General features: G+C 48.4%; 2 protein-coding genes across 13 annotated transcripts in view; one reads left to right on the forward strand and one right to left on the reverse strand.

Moving 5' to 3' along the window:
- Window positions 1–1921, forward strand: part of ROBO3 (roundabout guidance receptor 3) — a 354058-nt gene extending 352137 nt beyond the window's left edge. For all 7 annotated transcript variants that reach the window (XM_053367474.1, XM_053367476.1, XM_053367477.1 and 4 more), the window contains one exon: window positions 1399–1921. In XM_053367474.1, coding sequence (XP_053223449.1) covers window positions 1399–1410 — 12 coding nt within the window. In that variant the 3' untranslated portion in view covers window positions 1411–1921. The remainder of the gene's footprint in view (window positions 1–1398) is intronic.
- Window positions 1922–12038: 10117 nt separating this feature from the next.
- ROBO4 (roundabout guidance receptor 4) overlaps window positions 12039–25614 on the reverse strand; it is a 108235-nt gene continuing 94659 nt past the window's right edge. For 3 of the 6 annotated variants that reach the window (XM_053367483.1, XM_053367481.1, XM_053367482.1), the window contains 2 exons: window positions 23265–23528; window positions 16645–17221 (listed from right to left, as the gene is read on the reverse strand). In XM_053367483.1, coding sequence (XP_053223458.1) covers window positions 17055–17221; window positions 23265–23528 — 431 coding nt within the window. In that variant the 3' untranslated portion in view covers window positions 16645–17054. Of the gene's footprint in view, window positions 12211–14993; window positions 16333–16644; window positions 17222–23264; window positions 23529–25614 lie in introns of those variants that run through there. The other 3 variants (XM_053367480.1, XM_053367479.1, XM_053367484.1) reach the window with 3 other exon arrangements.

The raw sequence follows: 25614 nt of genomic DNA on the forward strand, positions 1-25614 counted from the left end.
CATGGTTGTAGGCAGTAATGCTTCTGAGTAGCAGTTTCTGGTAACTGCAGGAGGGGAGAGCCCTGCTAGGGCTTCCTGTGGGCAGAGGCATTGCATCATTTGCCAGCGCAAAGGAGCAGGGCACAGAGGGTGAAGAAAACCCACCGTGCCAGCCCAGCCTTCGCTGCTGATGCCGCTGGGTGGGCGCAGGGCACAGAGGGTCCACAGGGCTGCACTGCGCTACCTGTCTGCCCACTTACCCATACAGGGTGGAGACTGGCTGACCAACTCAGCCCTTGGTGGGTGCATCAACCCCGACGCAGGGCGGCCATTCAGCAAGGGCCCCAGGGATGACGTGGTAACAAGACCAGGCTAGGCTGAGTAGAACTCCAATGTATAGTTAACAGAGTAAAAACTTAAACACGTTGCAGGATTCCCAAAAAATAGACCAGAGGCAATTAATATTTCATCCAGCAGAGCTTTACAGCTACTGAAGGCAAATGAGCATAATGGTCACAAATCCAATACATTCAGGATTGGCACTGTCCATAAGAAATCCAGTTGCAGCAGACTTGATTTAAACTTACAATATAATGAAACCTTAACACTAAGCATACTAGATACAGAACACCACACCAGAAGGATAGAGAGATAGAAAGAGTGAAACCCAGGCTCCTTCTGGCCTTACTATTGTAGTCAGCATGACCATGAAAGAAGAGATAAGAGAACCAATTGAAGCCAGCAGTACTCAGCTTCTCTGAAGGAATAACCCAAATATCATGAACCTTCTGCTTCTTTCACACAGAGAAGCTCCCAGAACCTTCTTGAATTAAGTAGAATAGGAAAGATCTCTGCACATAAGATCAATACTTTCTACACTAAGAAATGCAAACTGACAGGTAGCGGCAGGTAGGGTGGGACAGGGATCCCTGCATGGGGGTGCCTGGTTTGCGCACATGCATCCAGGGTTACAGTCCTCCTGGGTCCCCTCACACTACACCCCTGCCCACAGGCATCAGGTTGGACACTGAAAACAGGGTGATGGTCTAGACCTAGCTGTCAACTTTTCCCTTTTCTTGCGAGGAATCCTATTTGGAATAAGGGAATTTCCCTTAAAAAGGGGGGGAAGTTGACAGCTATGAGTCTAGATGAGCCATTGGCCGGATCCAGCAGGCTCTTCTTGTGTTCTTATGACCCATGGCAGTGTTTCTCATGCTTGGGTCTCCAGCTGTTGTTGAACTACAGCTCCCATCATCCCTAGTGAGCAAGACCAGTGGTCAGTGATAATGGGAGCTGTAGTCCAACAGCAGCTGGGGACTCAAGTTTGAGAAACACTGTCCTACGGGAAGGATGGAAGGCAAATGAAGAGGAGAGGCAGATCTTGCTGATACCACCCCCTCCCTCTCTTTCTGCTTTCAGGAAAAGAGATGAAACCAGATGGAAGTCAGCAGGGGGGAAAGCGAGGCCTTCGAAGGAATTGGCAGCCGCAGACTTTGGGCTGGGAAGCGGGGGGTGTTTCTGTGCTTCTAATTTATGATCCCTCTAAAGAAGCCGCATGACCTGGCCCCTTTGTAAATAAGTTTGTTCCCTGGAGGTTGGCAGTCCCTGGGAGCCAAGGAAGCTGTATTTATAAATCGTGGCAAAAGGGACAGTCGAGTCTTTGGCCTCGGAGGGCCTGCTTTTGGAAACATTGGCATTTCTGCAACTGGAGGGTTTGGGTCCGATGGGAGAGGGGACGGGAGGAGGCAGTGGGGAAGGGGCTTTGCCTTCCGCCATCCTGCTAAGGGTGGGCAATGAGAGCAGCCCATCCCACCAAGCACATGCTCAGATATTGCCCAGGTGCTCAGTCCTGCTGGCCACATGGCAGAGGGCAGCAGGTGTTTCTTTGGTAGCTAATGAATCCTTTTGTAAAATGACCAATAAAGCTGTTTGTTAACCTGGATCTCTCAGAGTTCTCTTTCCTTTCGTTCCTCCGGTGCAAAGCATCTCATCCTGTTGGTGCACAAAGGACTTGGAGCAGAGCCTGTGCAAAGCTTCTTTGCGCAAGGCAGGTAGCTTGCCTATCTCAGCCACCTTTGAAAAGCCAGTTCTACGCAGATAAGCTCAATAGGAAATTGGAGCAACCTGCCTTCTTGGGGTGTGAACACTGCGTGAGCACTCTGTGTTATATCTTAACTAACTGAAGTGGCCATCATCTGGAATTGGCAAAGCTATGTGCATTTCCAGGTGGACTCCTTCTACGCCAGGGGTCAGCAGACTTTTTCAGCAGGGGGCCGGTCCACTGTCCCTCAGACCTTGTGGTGGGCCAGACTATATTTTGAAAAACAAAACAAACCAATTCCTATGCCCCACAAATAACCCATAGATGCATTTTAAATAAAAGGACACATTCTACTCATGTAAAAACACCCTGATTCCTGGACCATCCACTGGCCAGATTTAGAAGGCGATTGGGCTGGATCCAACCCCTGGGCCTTAGTTTGCCTACCCATGCTCTACGCTTTCTAATTTAATTTGTTGCCATTCCTTAACTCAGCAATCTGGATGGCCATCTGCCATGGATACTTTGGTTGAAATTCCTGCATTGCAGAGGGTTGGACTAGATGACCGTTCTGACTCTACAATTCTATGATTCTACATTTCACCTTTGTACTATTGTCTGCTTTCTGCACACATTCTCACACACCTTCCTCTGTCCTCCATAAAGGTAAGCAAGAGGCATCATCAGGGTTCAAGAACGCATTCCAGACAAAGAATGGTTGAGGTGCAAAGCAGAGTCAATGAGGGGTGTGGCCTGAGGAAGAGACCCAAGGGCTAGACTGAGAAGCTTGGGGGGGCACAGTTGTCCCCCAGACCTGAAGTTCCCCATACTTGATCTAAGCCATGGATGGTATGCATTTCTCAAGAGTATTTGTTCTCAGTCCATAGGTTCTACAAGATCAAGTCAATACAGTGGAACCTCAGGATGCGAACGGGATCCGTTCTGGGGTCCCGTTCGCATCCTGAAGCGAACGCAACCCGTCTGCGTCTGCGCGTGTGCGGGTCGTGATTCGCCACTTCCTCGCATGTGCATGACATCATTTTGAGCGTCTGCGCATGCACAAGCAGCGAAACCCAGAAGTAATGCGCTCCGTTACTTCCGGGTCGCCGCGGAGCGCAACCCGAAAGCGCTCAACCTGAAGCGTATTCAACCAGAGGTATGACTGTATTGCCCCAACCTGTGGGCTGACTCAGCCCTGCCATCAGTGCAAGACATCTTTGGACAACCATCAGAGCCTCAGTGTGGCGGCAGGGCCCTCCACCATGCCAGTGCGTACCCCGGGCCCCTTTGCTGAGCAGCTGGAGCCACTGCTTTAAATTTTCCACTACGCTCTACACTAGGGCAAGACCAGGAGCATTGTGGGGAATTCAAAATGGCAGCCACCTGCCGCTGATGACAAGGCACCTGCTGTTGGGTGCTTCTACCAGGTAAGCCTCCAAGGGCCCACCGACACGAGCCCAAGGGTGCATGTAGAATCCTGCCTGAATATCAAGCACTCTAGCTCTCCAGATAGGCTAAACAGCCTGAAATTACCGTATTTTTCTCTCTATAGGATGCACTGGACCATAGGATGTACCGGACCATAGGAGGGGGAGAACAGGCAAATTTTTTTCCCCCTTGTTCTCCCCCTCTAAAACAAGGTGTGTTCTGTGAGTTCAAGGTGCATTCACCCGAAGCCTCTGGAGCCCAGAGGGAACTCCCGCTGCTTTCCCCCACCGCCAGCCCCAAAGACCAGGTCGGGGAGCAGCGGGAAGGCACCCCGCTGCCCTGCGGAAGCTTTGCGCAGCTAACCCCAAACTAGAACAGTGAGACGGAGCGCTGAGCAGTGCTCCATCTCCCTGTTCTGGCTTTGGGCTTAGCTGCGCAGCCTGCATTCGCTCTATAGGATGCACACACATTTCTCCTTAATTTTTGGAGGGGGAAAAGTGCGTCCTATAGAGCGAAAAATATGGTACTTCAGCCATCTGGCAGGAGGGAGAAAAAATGTGCAATGGAAGTAGGTGGTCAAGCCAGTTCCTGTCAGATGGCGGATGCTGATGAAAGGCAGCTGAGCAGCCAAACTGCCTTGGGTTTTGGCCCAGCGCAAACAGCGACAGCCTGCCCAGTCACTCAGGGTCACTTGTCCATAAATGGTGCTCAATTTACCATGAGCACAGCAAGCTGCACTGGGGCTTTGAGAAGACTTTGCAGAGAACAAGGACCAACTGGCACCGCTTCTGCTGCTGTTTAGCAGAAGAGATTTCAACAGTGCCCAAATCTTGTACCAGGAAGACCTGCTGCTGGTGCATTTAAACTTGGGTTTCCACCTCTGAATTGGAGGGGATGGCCACCTCTTTGATTCCAACTCCCTGTTCTTCTGCCTTTATCAGCAGCCCAGCATTTTAGCAGGTGGAGCTCCCCCCTGTAGGCATGGAGATAAAATGATGGAGGAAGTACCACTGGCTTCATTTGGGCATGTTCAAGGCCCAGGAACAGGGCCAGCAGAAAAGCTGGCAAGCCTAGTAACCCTCTGTGAACTGTTAACAATTAGAGGCACAACACAATTGGGAACACGATTTAATTGATAAATCGTGTGACTTTTATGGTGCCATCCTCTGCATGCTTACTCAAAATTAAGTCCTATTGTGGGGCTTGCTTCCTGGTATAAGTGTGCTTTATGATTGCGGCTGCGTGGAACTGCTGTAGGACCCACATCCTCTGGCTGGAGGGGGTTAGGAATGCATAGAGGTCCTTCCTCACCAGTGGAGAACACTTACCAGTGGGGAGGGCACCTCCGATGTAGAGACCCTCACTACATCCACAGAAGACTCCATGGTTTAAGCTCTACTGCTTATGGTGGACCCTCAAACAGATACTGGAGCTGCTTCGATTCCATTCCTCAAATGAAGAAGCACCAGGATTGTGTCTTCACCTACATTAGATTGCAAGTGGCATAAGTATTATACACCTGGACCCATTGAAGGGAGGAACATTTCTGTAAATCCATTGCTGGAGGATAAATACTAGGTCCCCACCCCCACCCTACAGACCTCCCACTTTGGCCAATGCAAAATGGCTGACTCTGAAAGGGGTGGTAGATTTGCCACATTGCCCACCACCCCTCTCAATTTCCCACGTATGATTGCAACAAGCCAATGATTCTATCAATCAAATGTCCATCTATGTGAAAGCAATAGTTTTGAAACCAGAAGAATATCCTGTGTTTTTAGATGGCAGATGCATATGTCATAGGAGGCATTTTCAAATCAAATCAAATTTATTAAAACGGTCACAGACCAGATTAGGAGGCATTTTCATTTTTTTAAAAAAGCCCCTTCATATTCTATTATTTTTGGAACAATTTTGTAACTTTTTAAGCTGTTCTTATTATACTATGTTCAGAACCTTGGGACATAAGTGGAAGGCTAATAATAATAATAATAATAATAATAATAATAATTTTGCCTTAGAAGAGGCTTTTCCTCCTGGTCGGATGCTTCTTTTAAGATGATGCTTGCCACCCACAGTTTTTATAACATACTAAGTATAATGGCTCGAAAAATTCACTCTCTGCCATAGACTGGTGTTGCTATATCTCAACCCAAGCACTATGATGTAATCCTTTTAATGTCCCAGACACACAGCAGATGAGTGAGGTGGGCAGTTTGCAAACTGAATGCTGTGGCTGCCTTGTTGCCTACTGTGGCGAAAGATTTCAAGAGCCTATGTGTGGTGTCCAGGTTGCAAACTGGCAACCTTCAGCCTATTCAGTGCCCTCGTGAAATGAAAGGGTGCAGAAGTTACTGGGAAGTGGGGTGAGCCTGCTGGGGGAGATATCTTAGCAGGCACCCTCTTTTCCCCTGTGCTACTTATTAGGCAGCTCGCAACAGGAATTCCGGCTGGATTTATTTCCCCATAGATATGGTTACCATACATCCAGAATTTCCTGGACATGCCCTCTTTTGGGGGGCCAGCACCCTATCTGAGTGGATTTTTGCTTTTGGATTAAAGGTCTTTGTTTGGGGGCTTTTTATTCTTGTGTTTTGGATTTTTTTTTTTTTTTTGTGGGGCACATGCATGCTCAGAAGGCGCTGTGCCCCAAGAAGAAGAAGAAGAAGAGTTTGGATTTGATATCCCACCTTTCACTCCCTTTAAGGAGTCTCAAAGCAGCTAACATTCTCCTTTCCCTTCCTCCCCCACAACAAACACTCTGTGAGGTGAGTGGGGCTGAGAGACTTCAAAGAAGTGTGACTAGCCCAAGGTCACCCAGCAGCTGCATGTGGAGGAGCGGAGACGCGAACCCGGTCCACCAGATTATGAGTCTACCACTCTGAACCACTACACCACTCTAGCTCTCCTAAACAGGAAGCACGTTGTTGTATTTTCCTTTGTTTTTTTCTTTTTTGTTTAATGGATTTTATTTTTCTGTTTTTTTCCCTTTTGTATCTTATCCTTTTTTCTTTACCTATTGTGATGTGTTGTATTGTTTTTTGTTTAAAATGATGTTTTTTACTTTTTCTTTTTGTACCCCTTAAAACTTTAATAAATATTATTTTAAAAAAATAAAAATAAATAAACAGGAAGCGCAGACCGGGTGGCCTGGAGCAGCCTGACGGAGGTCATGCTAGGCTTGGCATAGTTTCTGGAGGCTGCCAGGCCTTGCACAGCCTTTGGGGGGGTCGCTCAAGGCCCCACGCCGGTCCTGGCGGCTGCCAGGCCTTGCGCAATGTCCCTGGGGCCGCTCAGCCTCCCATCATGAGCAGGCCAAAGATAGCAAAGGTTAGAGAAGAAGTGGGGAGCAAGCAGGTGAGGAAGGGGTTAGCGGCAGGGAGGGAGCGAGCAAGGGAGATGAGGTATAGTAGGGGGGTGCCTCATGGTGGGGTGTGCATGTGTGTGTGTTTCATCCCCAGAATATGGCAACCCTACCATAGAGACTCCCTTGGCTTAGGGAAGAATGCATCTGTCGCAGGGCTTCTAAAAGCAGGAAGTGGCATGCGCTTTTGGCTGCTCTCGATTGGGGACCAAGGGTGGGTGGCAGAGTGCCCATCTGCGCAAGACCCTGAGCCAGATTCTGCAGTGGGAAGGAGGGAGGGACACACGCACACACACTGTGCCTCTTTTGCTCATGGTGTGGCAAAGCAAGAATGTTTTTTTTTTCGTTGGAGCTTTCTGCAACTGAAAGGCACCTTGAGAGGCTGGTGCCAGCGAACTGGGCTGTGCAAAAAGCCCAGGGTTGATTTGTTCAGGGAAATAACACTTTTGCAATTTATCCTCCCGCTGGGAGTGCAGTCCTCCCCCCCCCTTCTCCACTGCAGCCAGTGATAAATGGGCTTGTGGTCAGTAAATCAAAGAGAAATTCTGCTTAGGAAATGACATGGCTGCTTTTGGCAGAGGGAGATGGATGGCTGGCTGGCAGCGGAGACTTGGCTTGTTTGGAAAGGACACCAGCCACCCCACAGCTTGTTTCTATTGGGGTAAGGAGAGTGAAAGAGAGAAAGCACGCACACACACACACACACACACACACACACACCCAGGGAAAGTGGAACATGCCCCTTCCCTCTTCTCACACCCATGGGAAGAGGAGAAGTGTCATAGCTTAGTGACAGAACATCTGCCTGGTTAAGTCCCCAGCATGTCCAGGTAGGGTTGTCTGCTGTCTGAAATCCTGGAGAACTGCTTCTACTCAGTGTAGGCAATACTGACCTAGATAGAGCAATGGTGCGACTCAATGGACAGCAGCTCCCAATGTTCCTATTTCCCCCAAGCCTGTTGGATCCCTGGATACTCATTTCCTGGGTTCGTCTTCCGTGCTTTCAGATCAGAGTGTTGCAACATTTCTCTGAAGCAGGTCTGGGTGCCAGATGAAGCTCTTGGGTCCCCAAGATTCTCTCCAGACCCTTGGCAGGCATGCTGGGGACCTCTCCTTTTGCCCTGCCTCAAATCCTGGAGAGGCGCTGCCAGTCAGCATCAAGAATGCTAAGCGAGCTGGCCCAAAGGTCTGTATAAAGAAGCTTCGTGTGCTCTTTGAGGCAGTGTGCTACTCCTCCAAGAATACCATCATGAGCTGGGAGGCTTGGAGTGGCTGCAGAAATCCCCCCTGGGGCTACAGTAATGTGATTCTGTAATGGCATGTATTGCTAACCCTGGTCTTAGGTACCGAGAGAAACCGTCTAAAAGCTGGACGAGAAGCTTTGCAGCCCCGAGCTTCATAATCCCAGCCTTCATCCCTGCAAGCAGAGGATTTCCCCCCAGCTTACTGCAAAGAGGGGCAGAGGTGTTTGGAAAGCAGCAGGATTTATGGCTTCAATTATTTTCCTTGCACCAAAGTCTGCTTTAATAAGCAGTGCAACAACATTGCGTGCTGTGTGTGTGTGTGTGTCTACACATTTGTAGGTCAGGCACCATCCAGGCCAAAGCAGCGCTGTAATACAGGTCAAGTAAGCCATGCGCTGCAGAGTGGAGAGAGGAAGCTGGGGAGGGTGATTGAAAGAAGGGCTCTTAACAGAGTGAGGGGGGTGCCCATTCCTGACCATTGCAGGCAGCTCCAGGTTTCTGCTGTCCTTGGGCATGAGATCTCTGGTGTCACCGTATAAGGTGGAGCCTGGTCTGGGGCTAGAGATGTAAGGAGGCAGAGATTTCTGTCCCATCTGGGGTTCATTCCAATCCGCACTGTTTCTGTTCGGCTACAGTTCGGTTTTTGCTAAAACCTACAACTCTTCAACTTGCGACGGCCAACACACATGTAATTAATTATGCAATTAATTTCAATGGAAGGGAGATGTTGAAAACAAAGCAGAAGATAAGGTAATTATGTAACATTCACAAACTAAACACACAAACACACCCAGAATGGTAGCAAATACCGCTCTGATTCATTTTTTTGTGATTTTTGTCCTGACCAGGGTTCAAATCCCAAATGAGCCATGAAGCTCACTTGGTGACCCTCAGGCCAGTCACCCGCTCTTAGCCTAACCTGTGAGGATAAAATGGGGAGGAGGAAAACTAGGTGCACCACCTTGAGCTCCTTGGAAGAACTGTAGTAAATAATATAATATAATAAGCGTGTAAACTGCTATGCAATTACGTAGGCTTTTCTGCTTCATCTAACCATGAGCATCCGTAAATGGTAGGGGTGAGACCAGGTGAGCTGTGCATTGCAGGGCGGGCACCCCCCCCTTCTACCTGGGCTGCTGCTTCACACAGATCATAGAATCATAGACTTGTAGAGTTGTAAGGTACCCCAGCCTCACAGCCTGACCCCAGCTTCTGATCCCACGTGGCCGATTGCAGAGTCAACAGAATTGGTGGCTGACTTCATCCTGGGATGGCAGCTGTCCCAAATGCTACAGACGAATCTCCTGAGCTCACAGATCTTCCTGCCTGCAGATGCTAAACTCATCACCGGCGATTGCATTAAGCTTCTGTTCTGGGATGGAAGGGATGTTTACGTAATACATAGAAGGAAACTGGGGAGGCCGGGGGGGGGGGGGCGGTTGGCTTGGCCACACTTAATGAACACAAAAGGTTTGGGTTTCCAAGCTTTCTGCTAAGCAGCTGCCTGTGTTTATTTAACCCCTCTCCAACAGGAAACCCCTCTGGAGTTCCCTGATTAAACCAGATGGGCCCCCCGAACGCTGCCAAGATCCTCTGGATGACTGGCAAAAGGAAGGCAAGAGGCCGCTGAGAGTTTCGCCTTGTGCGACTCCACGTCGCAATGGTACCAGGAAGTCAGTGGCTGCTAATAGCTCTTCTCCCTCTTGCATCAGTAGAGTATCCTCTTCCTCTTATGCCAGAGGTATCTGGACATGTGAGGCACAGACATCCACCCATGGCTTCCCCTCCAAGAATCCAGGGAACTGTAGCTTGTTAAGAGACCTGGGAATTATTAGGGGTAAACTACAGTTCCCAGGATTCTTGGGGAAGGGAGTCATGGGCAAGATTCACCTAGCATGCTCTGCCAACAGAAGGACTTCCAGCTGCGCAATGGGAATTCTCCTCCTGCCCCACGTTCCTTCTCCTCCTTCAGACAGGGAGTCTCCCACAGCCTTGCATGAAGATGCTAGGGAATGTATATGGGACCTGTATGCAGAATGGTTGCACTGTGGTTGAGCTATGGCCCCTTGCACCATATCCCTTGCACCGGCCCTGGTTCTGGGAACAGCTTCCTAAAGTTTGTGCCACTGAATCGCCTCTTGAGTGCCTTTGTCATAAGTCTGGATTCAGATGCCTTTCAGGGTCTCTGGAAATTACTGTATTTTTCATCTGACCATAAGACGCACCTAGTATTTAGAGGAGGAAAATGGGGGGCGGGGGAATATTCTGAGTCAAATGTTGTACTAAACTATTTATTAAACTACCAGTGTATATCAGAGGGAGAGGGACAGGAGCTGTATGTTTCTTTAGCGTGCACGCTCAAGGAGCGACAAGCGAGGAGGCAGTACACCCCTGGACGGACCCGACACAGGAACCCCAGCAGCCTCCTCTCATATAAGCGGCTCCTCTCCCACTTTGCTGCTTTAAAGGGAGCTGAGCCAGGGAGAAGGGAGGGAAGGAGAGCCCGCCTGCCCATCACTCCCTCCTCCGTGGCTCACTTTAAAGCAGCAAAGCTGGACAGGAGCCGCTTACACCTTTCCTGCTTTGCTGCTTCAAAGCGAGCCACGGAGGAGGGAAGGAAGGGGAGCCATGGATCCTCTGCTCGTGACTGCAGCAGGATCCTGCCACCATCCGTAAGCATTCACTCCACAAGATGCACAGACATTTGCCCTTACTTTTTAGGAGGAAAAAAGTGTGTCTTATGGAGCGAAAAATACAGTAAATCTCAAGAGGAGGAAAGCTGCATCTTGTCTCCACTGCCCTTGTCAGTAAATGCATGTAGGCACAGAGCAAGCAAAGAGCACACAGATTTGCATAAAATGTGGGTATGCTAATCCATTGGTCTACGGCCTGCAAAGGGGTGGGCCTTAGCAAGTGCCCAGCCATGCCTAACACTGACAGTGACCTTGCCAATGCTACAGAACATTGTGGGGAAACAGGAGGCTGCTGCTCACTCCACTGTAAGCTTGTTCCCCAGCAAACCTTGGGGGGGGGGACAGGCAGGCAGGAGGAAGCTCACTGAAGTTCCATCATACCTGGAATAACTTCTGGCAATGGCGACCTTAACTAGGCTCTATGCACCATTTAATACTTAGCATTTACAGACCTATTCTCCAGGGACAGTCCCATATTTACAGAAGCCATCCCAATTTCTGTTTTGATCCCACTTATCCTTAGGACGTCCCTATTTTCATCGGAGAATTTATGGAGGGTATGGAGTTATGGGACCCCCGAGCCAAGGAGATAAGGAGATACAACCTTTAGAAGACATACGAATTCAGCCCTGTATAGGGACATGTTTTAATGTTTAATGTTTTATTATGTTTTTATATATGTTGGAAACTGCCCAGAGTGGCTGGAGCAACCCAGTCAGATGGGCAGGGTAGAAATAATAAAGCTGTTGTTGTTATTGTTGTTGTTGTTGTTGAACAGGGCATCCCAATTTACATCAGAGAAATGTTGGAGGGTATGCATTTGTGCCACTTTCGACATCCTTGATCTCAGTAATCATTGCAAAAACCCTGAAATGCAGGCCAGTACTGTTATCCCTGATAAGGGACGCGGGTGGCGCTGTGGGTAAAAGCCTCAGCGCCTAGGGCTTGCCGATCGAAAGGTCGGCAGTTCGAATCCCCGCAGCGGGGTGCGCTCCCGTTGCTCGGTCCCAGCGCCTGCCAACCTAGCAGTTTGAAAGCACCTCCGGGTGCAAGTAGATAAATAGGGACCGCTTACTGGCGGGAAGGTAAACGGCGTTTCCGTGTGCTGCGCTGGCGCGCCAAATGCAGCTTTGTCACGCTGGCCACGTGACCCAGAAGTGTCTCCGGACAGCGCTCGCCCCTGGCCTCTTAAGTGAGATGGGCGCACAACCCCAGAGTCTGTCAAGACTGGCCCGTACGGGCAGGGGTACCTTTACCTTTACCTTTACTGTTATCCCAGTATGACAGGTGCAGAGGCTGAGACTGAGCAAAACCATATTTGCTAGAGTCCCCCTTCTGAGTCTGTGGCAGAGGTAAGAATTGCTCCAGGGACATTCTCATTTCCTGCTCAGTCTCTTTGCCTCAATGCTCTCCAAGATCCAGGCTCAACGTGGGCAGCTCAGGGTTTAGCAATATCATTTTCTGCAAGAGCAGCAAGCAGGAGAAACCCTCAGCCATCAATAAGCCAAGAAGATGCTGCAGAAGGGGACCAGTGATGGGCCAAGCAAATGGTGCCTTGTTCCCCCCTAATGGTAATTGATGCAGTTGAGTAATTAGGCCAGGCTGCTCACAGAGGCAGAACTTCATGCCCAGCTCTCCCGCCGCTCAGCCAATGTCCCGAAAACACCAAATCCAATTAGCTTGTCTTAAGAAGCAAAAGCTCTGCTCATAAAATTATCATTGCGGCCATAAAATTATCCATCCCTCTTCTCAAACTGAGCACAAGCACTTAACTCCCTGACCCTTTCTTGGCTCACTGAAGGCTGTGGGTCTGACCGGAATACAAAAATACCGAAAGCCCAACCGCCTCTCGGTTTCTGCATTGAGCTCGGCAAGCGCCAAGGCTTGGAGCGAGGTGCCAGGGCAACTGTACGGGTTGAACCTATGAACCCACCTGGTCTGTATTTCCTAATTATGACATGTAAGAACCTAAGTGCTCTGCTGGGCCTCTCTAGCCCAACATCCTGTGCTCCCACCACGACCAGCCAGAGGACCTGAGTGCAACAGCCCCATTTGGATGCCCAGCAAGATATATTTGGAGGCAAGGTGAAAGGAGCAAATCTCAGTAGGAGGGGAGAATGCTCCAGAGCTCAGGTCCTGCTTCATGGTTTCTGGGTGGCCACTGTGACTGCTGGATTCCTCCAGCAGGCTCCTCTTATGTTCCTATGTTCTTATTTTCCATATAAGCAGGATAAGGGAGAGATGTCACCCCCCCCCTTACTCGGAGAGGTTTTATTAATGCTGCTTAATAAAAAAGGAGGGTTCTCCCCAACAGTTTAGAATCTTTACTGATATGCAGAAATGTATCTGTATGACACATATTACACCAATCCTGTTTGAACCTATTACACTGATCCTGGCCTAGCTGCACTGACTGCCAATTAGTTTCCAGGCCCAATTCAAAGTGCTGGTTGTTGTTGTTGTTGTTGTTAACCTCATGTTACAGACGCTTCAGGTTACGTGTTTTTGGGTTGCGGACTGCAGGAAGCCCGGAAGTACCGGAATGAGTTACTTCCGTGTTTCGTCGCTCATGCATGCGCAGAAGCGCTAAATAGCGCTTTGCGCATATGCAGAAGCACCAAATCATACCGGCACCTGTGCAGACGCGGCGCTTCAGGATGTGAACGCTGCAGGTTGTGGATGTGCCTCCGTCACAGATTACGTCCACAACCCGAGGTTCTACAGTATTGGCTTCTGCCAACCCAGCAGTTTGAAAGCACACCAGTGCAAGAAGATAAATAGGTACTGCTGCAGTGGGAAGGTAAATGGCATTTCTGTGCACTCTGTTTTCCATCACAGTGTTCCATTGCACCAGAAGCAGTTTAGTCATGCTGGCCACATGACCTGGAAAGCTGTCTGTGAACAAACGCTGGCTCCCTCAGCCTGAAAGTGAGATGATTGCTGCAACCCCATAGTTGCCTTTGATTGGACATAACTATCGAGGGGTCTGTTACCTTTTACCTATTATTATTATTATTATTATTATTATTATTATTATTATTCCCTATACCCAGAGGTCTCAGGGCAGTTTACAGAAGAAAATCAAAATATAAAATGACAAAATACATAATCAAAATAAAAACAACCCAATAACACCCCCCAAAAAAAACACCACACATTTTAACATAGGATGTCAATCAAAACAACCAAAGCCTGGTTAAATAGAAATGTTTTTGCCTGGCACCTACAGGTCTATAATGAAGGCACCAGATGAACTTCCCTGGGGAGAGCATTCCACAGATGGGGAGCCACTGCAGAGAAGGCCCGTTCTCATGTTGCCACCCTCCGGACCTCTCGAGGAGGAGGCACACGAATAAGGGCCTCAGAAGATGATCCCAAGATTCATATGGAAAGAGGCAACCCTTGAGGTATTGTGGTCCTGAGCTGATGAAGGCTTTATAGGTCAAAACCAGCACCTTCAATTGGGCCTGGAATCTAATTGGTAGCCAATGCAGTCGGACCAGGATCGTTTTAATATGCTCAAACAGTCCTGCCCTGGTGAGCAACCTGGCTGCTGAATTCTGCACTAGCGGAAATTTCCAAATCATCTTCAGGTTTTGAATGTTCCTCTTCCACCAGGCCTTTGACTGACTAACATTATACATCCTTTAAAATGTGTGGGAAGCGAGGGTTATTGTTTTGCTGATTTGTTTTATTTATTTTCATGTTTTTATCCTGTATTTTATTCTGTGAAGCACCCTGAGATCTTATGATGAAGGGCGGTAAATAAATAAAATAAAATAGTGCATATCCATTTAGTGACATACTAGGTGACATATTTGGTCTCTCTCTTTCTGTGTGTCCACACACACACAAACACACAAACATATGCATGCAAGAGACAGAATTGAAGGACACTCTCTAGTCTGGCAAAGTAGGACTGGGGAGAAGTCTAAGGACCAGACAGAGAGCTGCATTTGGCCTCTGTACCTGAGGTTTCCAGCCCCTGTATGTAGCTTTTTGGTCTCTTTGAGCAGCTACCATGTCTTAAGGTACACTCCTTGCCAAATTCTATCAGTTGGATGGTCTGGGAAATGGACACCCACATCCTCTGGGGATGACTTGCCCTGAACCAGCTTCTCCCCAGCTTTCCCTCACCCCCAACCTGGTCAGTTGTAAATACCTCTTAGGTAAAGGATGTACAGAAGGAAACAACTGGCATGTACCTATGGCCTCTTTGAAACACTGTGATGCTATGAAATGGATTGCACCTTTTGGAAATGTTTCAATTTATTTACACAGTAAGGCCACACACACACACACACACACATGAAAAATTTAGTAGCTGCGCCACATCAGGCACAATTAGTAGACATTCGAAAGGAAGGAAATGTTTGCAGCGACGTAAACAGTTCTCCTGCAAGAAGGTAAAAACAGCGAAAGCAACAAAGGGCTGCCCAAGTTGAAAATGATTACCAAGTTGCTATTTTCTCCACTTTGAAGATTCTTTCTTTCTTTCTTTCTTTCTTTCTTTCTTTCTTTCTCTAAGAAACCACTGCAGGCTGCATGGGGACGATGGTGGTGGGGACCTCAGTCCAAACTTTAAAAATCCACAGCATTGGTAATTGATAAGTAGGAGATTAGAAAAAGTGCCCCCCTGCCCAGTAGAAATGTCCTTGCAAGTCAGCAACCCAGATGGTGGCAGAGGCTGATGGATCCTGGGAGACAAGCCAATGAAGAAAAGGCCCAGAGGGTTTTTCTTCATTATCCTGACACTGATCTCCACCTCAGAGGCTCCTGCGATGATCAGACTTCTGAAGAGTTGCCAATATGGCTAGGAGAAGAAGGAGGAGAAGAAAACACTAGTTTGGCTTTGCTCCTCTCCCTTTATAGTCCATTTAATATGCAAGAATCAGCAGGTGAAGGTTTTTCCTGTTGCAAAGCTAAATACGTTCAGCTCAGTGGTGCCATCCGGGTAGGACTTTGGGGCAGATGTCCAGGGATCCATTCAGCTGCAGGAGCGGGAAGGCTCCTAAATGCATCAATCCTAAACGCTGGATTACCACATTTTGAAGTTAAGTAATATATATTGCTGTCTAAAGAGGGGAGGGGTGTTAGGAACACAGTCTAAAATTACGCAATTGCACCACTAGATCCTCTGCTCAGGACTGCAGATCATCATGGCAGGCTATAGAAGGACCAGTTCAAAAAGTGTAAACTGATATCTTTTTCCCTATCCCCCCCCAAAAACATACACTGTAACACCAAGGATAAAATGAGAGAAGGTGAATCCCAGGCCTGACTCACTGACATCCCAATTCTATGCATTTTTACTCAGAAGGAAGTCTCGCTGTGTTCCATGAGGCTTACTCCCACTTAAGTTTGCACAGGGGTGCATGATGCTCAATAGTCCAAACTAGTCTCAAAGCTAAAAAAAATTGCGAACAGAATATGGGCAGGTTCCTTCTTCCACATATATTACGAACAATGCTATGGTCGAGGTGGGAAGAGGGGGTTACACAGAATCAGGCCATTGATCCCTCAAACTCAGTGCTGTCGTCAGTCCAGGGTTTCAGACAGGGGTTTGTCTCCCCCTGAGAGATGCTGGAATGAGAAGAGACTTTCTGAAATTTTGCAAAGGTCCACGACATGCAGGCAGAACTGGCTCAAGGACTCCCAGGGAACTTCCATGGAAATTCTCCTTCCCAGGAAGGATTACAAATATACGCTTGGGTTTGTTGACAAAGGCCAAGATTGGTGAAAGTCTACTGGCCAAGAAGAGATGCTGATTAGGGCTAGGGAATGAAGGAGCCGTCAATTTTGGTTCCCTCGGTTCCTCATTTTTTCCAGTCTTAAATTCTGTTTTCCACATTTCTCCAGCGATTTGCAATTCCTTGTGAAAATTCCTTGTGAAAATTCACCGGCATTTCTCCTAACAAACACTTTTTGAAATGCAGTTTTAACTAACGTACATATTTTTTGCAGGCAATTTCCCCTAATATAATTCTTTTGGGGGGGGTATGTTATTTTTGCTAATGTATGCACCCTCTCCCATAATATAGCCATATTTTGTAAACATTGATTGGAGAAGTGCGTTGCAAAATCTGGACAAGGGTGGATTTCAAAGGATGTCTGGGTTCTGGTCTGTGTATCATTTTGAAAAGTGTGAATTTGATCGATCCTCCTCTCAATGCAAACTGAATTGAATGTCTCCCCCATCCCTCTCTGATCCTGACAGACCGCTTTCCAAGGAAGTGCAAGAGGGGCCTTCCTTGATCTGTTTCATGCACCTTTGTCCCCACACTCAGATGTGCTCTCCGGGCTTCTCAGCGACCCCCTTTGTTTGGCGTGGCGAGCTTTTCCACAACCGGTTCCTCTCCTCTCTTGGGAATGGCAAAGGATCCTGACCCAGAGTCCTGGGTAGCTGTCAGAGGAGCCTTGATGGCCCCAGCTTTTCTGTCTGGATAGCTGCTTGAGTCAGACATGCAGGCACCTGAAAAGAAACAGACTGTTGCTATTACTGTCCTTTGGGGAAGGGGCAGGGAGGGGCTGTAGCTCAAGCACAAAAAAGGATATTGTTCCAGGCAATACTGACGCACCAGGGCAGGGGCACAGAAGATTTGGGCAAAGCCAGAAGCTGTTGCTTTGACAACCAAGGGAAAAATCCTGTGTGCACATACTGGAGCCGGTCAAAAGCGTGTGCCCAGCAGGCCTCCCTCTGGTGCAAACAAAGGCACTTTTCCTACAGCAGGGCTTTTGCTCAGCATAGCCTAGAAGAACCATCTCTTTCCCCCCACATCCCTGAAAAGAAGCAAATTAATAATAATATCCAAACAGTGCAACAAGCAGACGTCCAAATAAAGAGCTTTCTGCCTTTTGACTGGTATAAGCAAGGTTAGAACTGCCCATTTTTATGGGCTTTGCACCTCTGCCTTTAACAACAACTTACGAAGTTTTTTCTAAAATCTAAAGTGCAGTTTATGGCTTGTGAGTTGTTAAAAGCATAGGAGCAGGAGCAGCAAAACAGAAAAAGTTGACAACTCAAGGGCTAACTCCACGGAAACAGCTCTTTATTCAAACAACTTCTACTGAGAAGTCTCTGTTTCATTCCTCCTCTGCCTTCTGTGAACCCCAACAAATTTCTGAAGAATCTCAGTTAAGAGACCTATTAGTTTAGGAAACTGACTTAGGCAGAATTGGTTCACCATATTGTCTACACTGACTGGCAGGGCACTCCACAGAGGGATCTGTCCCAGTCCTAACTGCAGTGGCAGAGGAAGGGGTGTGTGGTGGGGGCAGTCCACCCGTGGTGTCATCCCTGAGGGGGGTGACATCGCTGTGCCGCCCCCTGGGATGCTTGCCACTCGCTGCGGGCGGCTAGCCCCGCCCCCGGGTGCACAGCATTTGCGCCGGTCTGGGTGTTGGAGCAGCTAGCTCCGCCTCTGCCTAGCTGGAGAAGCCAGAGTTTGAACTGGGACCATCTATATAAAGAGCAGATGCTCCTCAGCCAAGCTATGGCCCCTCAACAGAACTCCTTGCCCCATGCAAAATGTCTGCTTCTGCACCTAAGGGGACACTATTTCATCTGGTCCTCTTGGCAGTGGTGCAGCTGGGTATGGAACTCAGGACTGAACTGCAGGGCCTGAAGGCTTGCAGGGAGTGGGGTAAGGACAGCCCAGAGAGTGGCAGTTAATGAGGGCAGCTACAAACATGTGTCAGCATCTGTTTAAGCATGTGCTTGCCAGGGCCCATGGGTGCTAATCCTGCATTGTCCAGAGGTTTTCAACCTTTTTGAGCCCACAGCTCCCATGACCAACTGCATTCTTTCTGCGGCACCCCTGTGGGGCTCAGGAGCCCAGTTATGTCACCCCTTGCCTGCAGAGCCTCTCACCCTTTTTCGAACACCCTCCCTTGTGGAGTGTTCCCTCAGCCTCCTCTCCTCTCCTTCTCCTTGGGAGTCCTCTGGGCAGCAGCTGCTGCTGCTCCCAGTCTCTGAGCTGTCCCCTCTGCCCCAAGGACAGCTGCCTCCTCACACTGCCCCACAGGGGCCTGGAAAGAGGATGCCCCGAGCCTTAGTGGCCCAACGGAGAATGGCCCAAGGTGAACGTGAGGCCAGCACCTTACCTAGGGAGACAGCAGTGGCAGCAGTAGGCGTTGCCAGGCCAGCATGTTGGAAAGGCCTCCCTTCAGCACCAGGCACTCAGCTCCCAGGCAGGTCTTGTACACAGCAAGCACAAGAAAGGCCAGCATGGTGCCTGCCTGCCTGCCTGCCTGCCCAACATCCCACTAGTCTTTCCATTCCCAACAGCAAGGGCTGGTGTAATGTCTAGCTTGACTCCCTCACCCACTTGCCTCAGCTCCTGTCAACCAGCACCCCCTGGCCAGCCCAAGAAGCACCATTCTCCAGGAGAGCTTATCACCAGGGCTGCTGCAACAAACAGCTGTGCAAGCCTTTGGGAGGCAGAGACGCAAGAGGGCATCAGAGGGAAGGAAAGAGGGACAGAGGCCAGTGTTGCCCATGGCACCCCTGTCCATCATTCAAGGCACCCCATGGTGCCACAGCACACTAGTTGAAAACCACTGGCATTGTCCCTCCAGATGTTGCTGGAGAGCCAGAGGTTGTCCAACCTGGCCTTAATCGGCGGCTGCCTCTGATGAGTGGCTGATCTCCTGCAGTGGCTGATCTCCTGGCACTGTCATAAGTATGTATCACTGCAGAGTACTCGGCCTTCTTACCAGACTACATAGATCACGGTCTGTGACTTAGTTTGTAATATGACAAGTGCTCTCTATTGATGATCCAACTATTCTCCTTCAAGGACGCCAGAGAGGCTCAGGGAACTCTGAATACAATGGCCTGCTGGAAACAAACAAACAAAAACCAGGACAGGACTTCTGCCAGTTATGCAGAAGAGGGAGTTTCTGCAGATGTAGCTTGTCACCTGCTCAACTCCCCTATTTGGCTCCATTATTAAAGGTGCAGGAGGAGTTTCCAATGGACCATGCTAATTAAAGGTACAGCAGATTCCTATCATAGGAATATAGGAAGCTGCCTTAGACTGAAGCAGACCAATTGGCCTCTTTTGCTCAATGTTGTCTATCCTGGCTGGTTTCAGGCAGGCCTCTCTCCCAGCCCTACCTGGAAATGCCAGGGATTGAATTTGGGACCTTTGGCATGCAAGGCAGGTGCTGCAGGACTGAGCTATGAGCCTCATCCGCCTTCCCTCTACAACACAACTCTTGAAGATGCAGGAGCAGCCCTGGCCTGCTCTTTTTTGCACCTGCCTTCTGACCCCCGAATGCCTTTGATGGATGCTTGCTCAGACCTATCTTGAGGAGTGAGGCTTTCTCCCGTGTGAGGCTCTGATCCAAAGTGGATATGGCAGGGGGGCCAAGGTGCACGGGATACTTCCATCACTAATTGAATCTCTCTTCCTTGCTTGCTGAGGCGCAAAGGTGTGGGAGGCCATCAGTCAGTCAGAGCATTGGAAATCAATAGGTCTTCTCTGTGCCCCCCTGCCCCCACCATGGAGCAGTCGTGGGCTGCAGACACGGGCCCCAATTCACCGCACCTCCGGCAATTTATAAGACACACCCACCCAAAAGGAGAGAAGCCACATAGGCAGTTGAATGGGGTGGGGGTGTCACCCTATTCCTTCGAAAGCAGGTGGCTTTTAGCAAAATCTGCAAAACAAGCAGCAAATTTGCTAAGTACAGGAGTTGCAATGGCCCAAATCACCATGTGTGATGCTCTCATGTTGGCCCGTAGAGCAACATCTCAGATCTGGGTCAGGCAGGGGGACCTCTTGCAATTAACAAAGTCTGTGTATCTTGAGTAGCTGAGGAGGCCAAGGGCATTTTGGCAGGTGTGGTGATTTACCAAGTCACAGTGCTGCCAGGGGTTGAAAAGCTCCCTCCTATCCCGTCTGCTTAATCTACCCAACTCGTAAGTGCAAAGGAATCTCTCGTGTCAAAAGGCGGGCCAACCCTGGGCAAAAGAGTTGCGTATGTCCTGTTTGCAATGTACAGACAAGCCACTGCAAATCAGGAGAACCATTCTTTTTTTCCTGCTGTTTATTGTCCCCAGCAAACCAGATGACAATGCCCTCCCTATTTAGCTTGAATTTCTTGCCGCCTGACTTCCATCAGCTCAGTTCCAGAAGGTCAGGACTTTTAGGGTACAGACAACATTACTGAGGGTCCAGAGGGCAAAGTCCACTTCCCCACCCTGTCAGCTTGACTTGACGGATTGGGATCTCCTTAGATAACAATTCCCACTGGGAAGTCAAGCCTCTGGCACAACCAAGCAGAACACAGAAAATTTATGAACTGTGGCGGCAGCAGTGCTCTGAATCAGTGCTGGGGGGGTGGAGCCACCATTTACATTTCCCACCATGCTCTCAATGTAAGATCGCTCTAGGACAGGGGTGGAGACATGGGTGGGGACCCCCCCAGGTTTTGCCCTCCAGATGTTGTCAGCCTCCAAATCCCATCAGCTCCAACCAGCACAGCCAGTGGTCAGGGATGATGGGAGTAGGTTACCGGGACCCTGCAGCTGCACAACAATGCCACATCTGGATGCTGGGCCTGCTCCCAGGCTAACCATATGCAAAAGGGGAAAGGATGTCCGTAGCTTTAGTACAGGGGCGGGGAGCAATTTTGGTCTAGTTGGCCAGACCTTTATCTCCTGCCATCCCAAAGGCCAGTGTCGACAGGTGTGGGGGACAACCCACCTGTCACTCATCCGATGTCATAATGATGTCAGGTGATTGACAGGTGGGTTGATTCACCCACCTGTTAAAATTGGCCTGTGTGGGTGGGGGGAAGATAGTGACCAAGGAGGATTAAACTCCCTGTGCATCAGCTGGTGGATAGGGATTTCAAGCTGGCTTTTTGCAGGGTAAAGGTAAAGGTAAAGGACCCCTGACAGTTAAGTCCAGTCGCAGATGGCACTGCGGTTGCAGCGCTCATCTCACTTTACAGGCCAAAGGAACTGGCGTTTGTCCGCTTCCGCAGACAGTTTTTCCGGGTCATGTGGCCAGCATGACTAAGCCGCTTCTGGCAAACCCAGAGCGGTGCACAGAAACACCGTTTACCTTCCCGCCAGAGTGGTACCTATTTATCTACTTGTACTGGTGTGCTTTCGAACTGCTAGGTTGGCAGGAGCTGGGACTCAGCAACGGGAGCTCACCCCATCATGGGGATTCGAACCGCTGACCTTCTGATCGGCAAGCCCAAGAGGCTCAGTAGTTTAGACCACAGTGCAGGGATCACACACACCCCCATTCATTGTTGTTGTTGGCATCTCTCTTGAGAGACAATGGAGGGGATGAAGCCAAACCACTGAATTAGCAACACCAAAGTGACCTCCCTGGGGAGCAAGCATGCACAGAGAGTATGGAGGTCCTGGGCTGCCCAGATGTTGAGACCCCCCTCTCAGCCTCACTGATGTGGTCCAAAGGAAAGCAGAGCATTATGTTGGGCACCAGCTTGGCTGCAGGCAATTTATTTGATCCAGCTGCATTTCTACCTTTCCCACACCTGTAGTCACTTGTGATATCAGCTGTAAGGCAGCTAACCATGTGTTCTGGAAAACATCCCTTGCAGGAGGACAGAGGTGTGTCCCCCTGCTTTGGTAGCTGCGTACGAGAGGGTCACCTTGGGAGGTGCAGCTTGTCAGGCAAGCAGCATCTAGTGAAATATATTCTTCAATGCAACTGTTAAAGGTGCAGAGAGCCCAGTCCTCTTTTTCCCCCTGGACCCCACATGCAGGTATTAAGAACATAACAAAAAACACTTTTTATCATATGTGGTGGGAATGTAAAAAAGTGAAAAACTTCTGGGAAATGATATATAATGAGATGAAAAAGATGTTGAAATATACATTTATTAAGAAACCAGAAGCAATTTTACTTGACATTGTAGGAGATGATATTAATAGACAGGATTGTAAGTTGTTTTTATATGCAATGACAGCAGCAAGAATATTATTGGCACAAAAATGGAAGCAAGAAGAACTACTGACTAAAGAAGAATGGAGGATGAAGTTGATGGACTATGCAGAACTAGATAAATTAACAGGAAGGATTCGAAACCGGCGGGATCAGAGATTCTTAGAAGGCTGGAGTAAATATATGAACTATTTGAAAAGTAATTGTGATGAACAGATTACGCTAGTAGGATTGCAAGAAGTTTTGTAAAGTGGATTATTTGAAATATTGCAAGAAAGACTATGAACAGAACTATTAGTTAAGGATAATTAAATGTAATATAGAAATTAAGAAATGCAGAATAAGTGATAAAGAACGGAAAATCATCAGAGGTGTTGACGGAAGTCTAAAAATATTGTATAAGATGAGAAGTTATGTTGTATGACCGTTGGAACTGATAGGTTAAAAATTCAATAAAAATGTATATTAAAAAAGAGAGAAGGAAGGGGAAGAGTTCTTTTCTACTCTCATTTGCTCTTATGTTTCAGATTGCAGCCTCCAAGGCTACTTTCCCAAATAAATAAATAAAAGACAAAAAACACTTGCCCTTTATCCCCTGCAAGGCAGAAGTGAGTGGCTGGGTTTCTCCTGCTACTGCCGCTGCCTTTCCCCTTCCCAGCTCCGGGATGGCGTTCCAGTTCTCAGCCTTCTGTGGATACTTGGCTTCCACCTCATCCACCCAATCTGTGCTCCACTCCCACGCAGGAAGGAGCTGCGATCCGGGAGGCTTCTGCTCAGCTTCCTCTGAGCTCTCCAAGGAAACATGTGGTTGCAGGAGTCCATGGAGAGGGGGTGCTGAAGGCAAAATATCTGCAAGGGAGAAGAGCAGGCAGGTCACCACCCACTCAAGGGAAGCAGGGATTTCATATAAAGACCAAGCACAGTCACAGAGCAGGAAGGGACCTCCAGGGGTCAGCTAAGGACAACCCCTTTGCTAAAGGTTCCCTGGCAGATGGCCTTCCAACCTCTGGTTGGAAACCTCCAATGAAGGAGAGTCCATCTTCTGATTCATTGCAGCGCTTGCAGTGTCTGTCCAGGATGCTCTCACCCAGTCATACCTGGAAATGCCAGTGAAATGCCAGAGGGCCTTCTTGGTAGTGGCGCCCGCCCTGTGGAACGCCCTCCCTTCAGATGTGAAGGAAATAAGCAGCTATCTTATCTTTAAAAGACATCTGAAGGCAGCCCTGTTTAGGGAAGTTTTTAATATTTAATGCTGTATTGTTTTTAACACTTGATTGGAAGCCGCCCAGAGTGGCTGGGGAAACAGCCAGATGGGCGGGGTATAAATAATAAATTATTATTCTTCTTCTTCTTCTTCTTCTTCTTCTTCTTCTTCTTCTTATTCTTATTCTTATTCTTATTCTTATTATTATTATTATTATTATTATTATTGAATCTGGGACCACCTACATGCAAAGCAGACGCTCTATCCCTGCCCTATGTCCAGAACCACCTCCAAGGGATCCCGTTGAACTGCAAAAATAATGACATCATTGCAACCAGATTCAGTTGCCCCGTTCCTTAGTATCGCTCAGACAAGTCCACAGCAGTTTGTTGGGAGTGCAGAGAAAGGAAAACACCAGAGCTGTTACAGAAAAGTGTGTGTGTGTGTTAATGCTACTGGCAAAAGCAACACCACCACATTTCAGGGTTTTGCATTAATAAAATTGGGAATAACTCTCCGCATTCTCTTGGAATCCCTAATGCAATTTCCAATCCCCTCTTTTGCACCTACAAATATGTGATGAAATGGTGGGCCCATAAATCATTTTATTCCCCCTGACTGTGCCTTTGACAAGGGGGTTTAGGAGCGTTCAAGGGTTTGCAACCTGTGCAAGATTGCTGAATATGTTCCAGTTTAGAAGTTTGCTTTTTTTCCCTTGTAGGGTATGTGTGTTATGATGAATGCAGGTCTAAGCAGGACAAGGGAAATTAAAATGATCCATGGTCTGGCACATGAGAATCACTTACAGATTTCTTTTTTAAATTAAGCTGTATATAATTTGTATAAACAAATGAGTGATAAAACAAACAGGCTTTTGGGTGGCTCCTAAGATAAAAAAGAAAAGAAAAAAGATGACAAGCAATGGAATCCTATGCCTATCTACTAAGAAGTCGATTCTAATTGAGTCATATGGAAATTATTCCCAAGTAAACAAGTATAGGATTCCAGCTTAAGTCAGGGCAAAGGGTGTGATAGAAGTTTACAGAATTATACCTGCTGTAAAAAAAGAGAGAACTTTCTTTCCCTCTCAGATATGAAGCTGTTCAGGGGCATTACAAAGACACAGATACACAAATCTGCATAAAACATGCATATGCTGATTTATATGCATTGCTGCAAATTTTGGCTGAATTTTGCAGGGGTGAAAACAAATTCTGGCTCTTGCTGAAAGGGCTTACTCTGAGCTATGGGCCGCTGATGGGATTATCCAAGTGCTTTGTAGGCAGATGGGGCCCATAATCTATTGCCACGACTTGCTGTGCATGTGCATTTTTACAACAAAAACAAGTCCAACATCCAACATTCAGGCACAGACATGCACACGCAAACACACACTTATTTTTTCCCTTCTTTGCCCAGCAACTGCACGTACTTACAAGGCCCTGGCTACCACTCAATAGCCAGTGGACAGCAATGCTCACCTGACCTCCCAACAGCTGAGTCATTGCTGCTTATCCAGAAGGAAAGGGGGAAAGAACTGAGAACTGATAAGTCAGTGCGGTGCAAAAGCGCTGTGAGAGCTAATTTAGTGTTTCCACCAGGACATTTGCCCCCATGCTGACCTTCTCCCTCCCAGTAAGCAGCAGGGACTCAGCTGTTGGAAGCTCAGGTGAGCACTACCATCCCGCCACGCCAGCTGCTAGTGGACACGCCTCTGTAGCCTATCTTTGG

The sequence above is a fragment of the Podarcis raffonei genome, chromosome 15 (assembly GCF_027172205.1).
Source record: "Podarcis raffonei isolate rPodRaf1 chromosome 15, rPodRaf1.pri, whole genome shotgun sequence".
Classification (NCBI taxonomy): domain Eukaryota; kingdom Metazoa; phylum Chordata; class Lepidosauria; order Squamata; family Lacertidae; genus Podarcis; species Podarcis raffonei.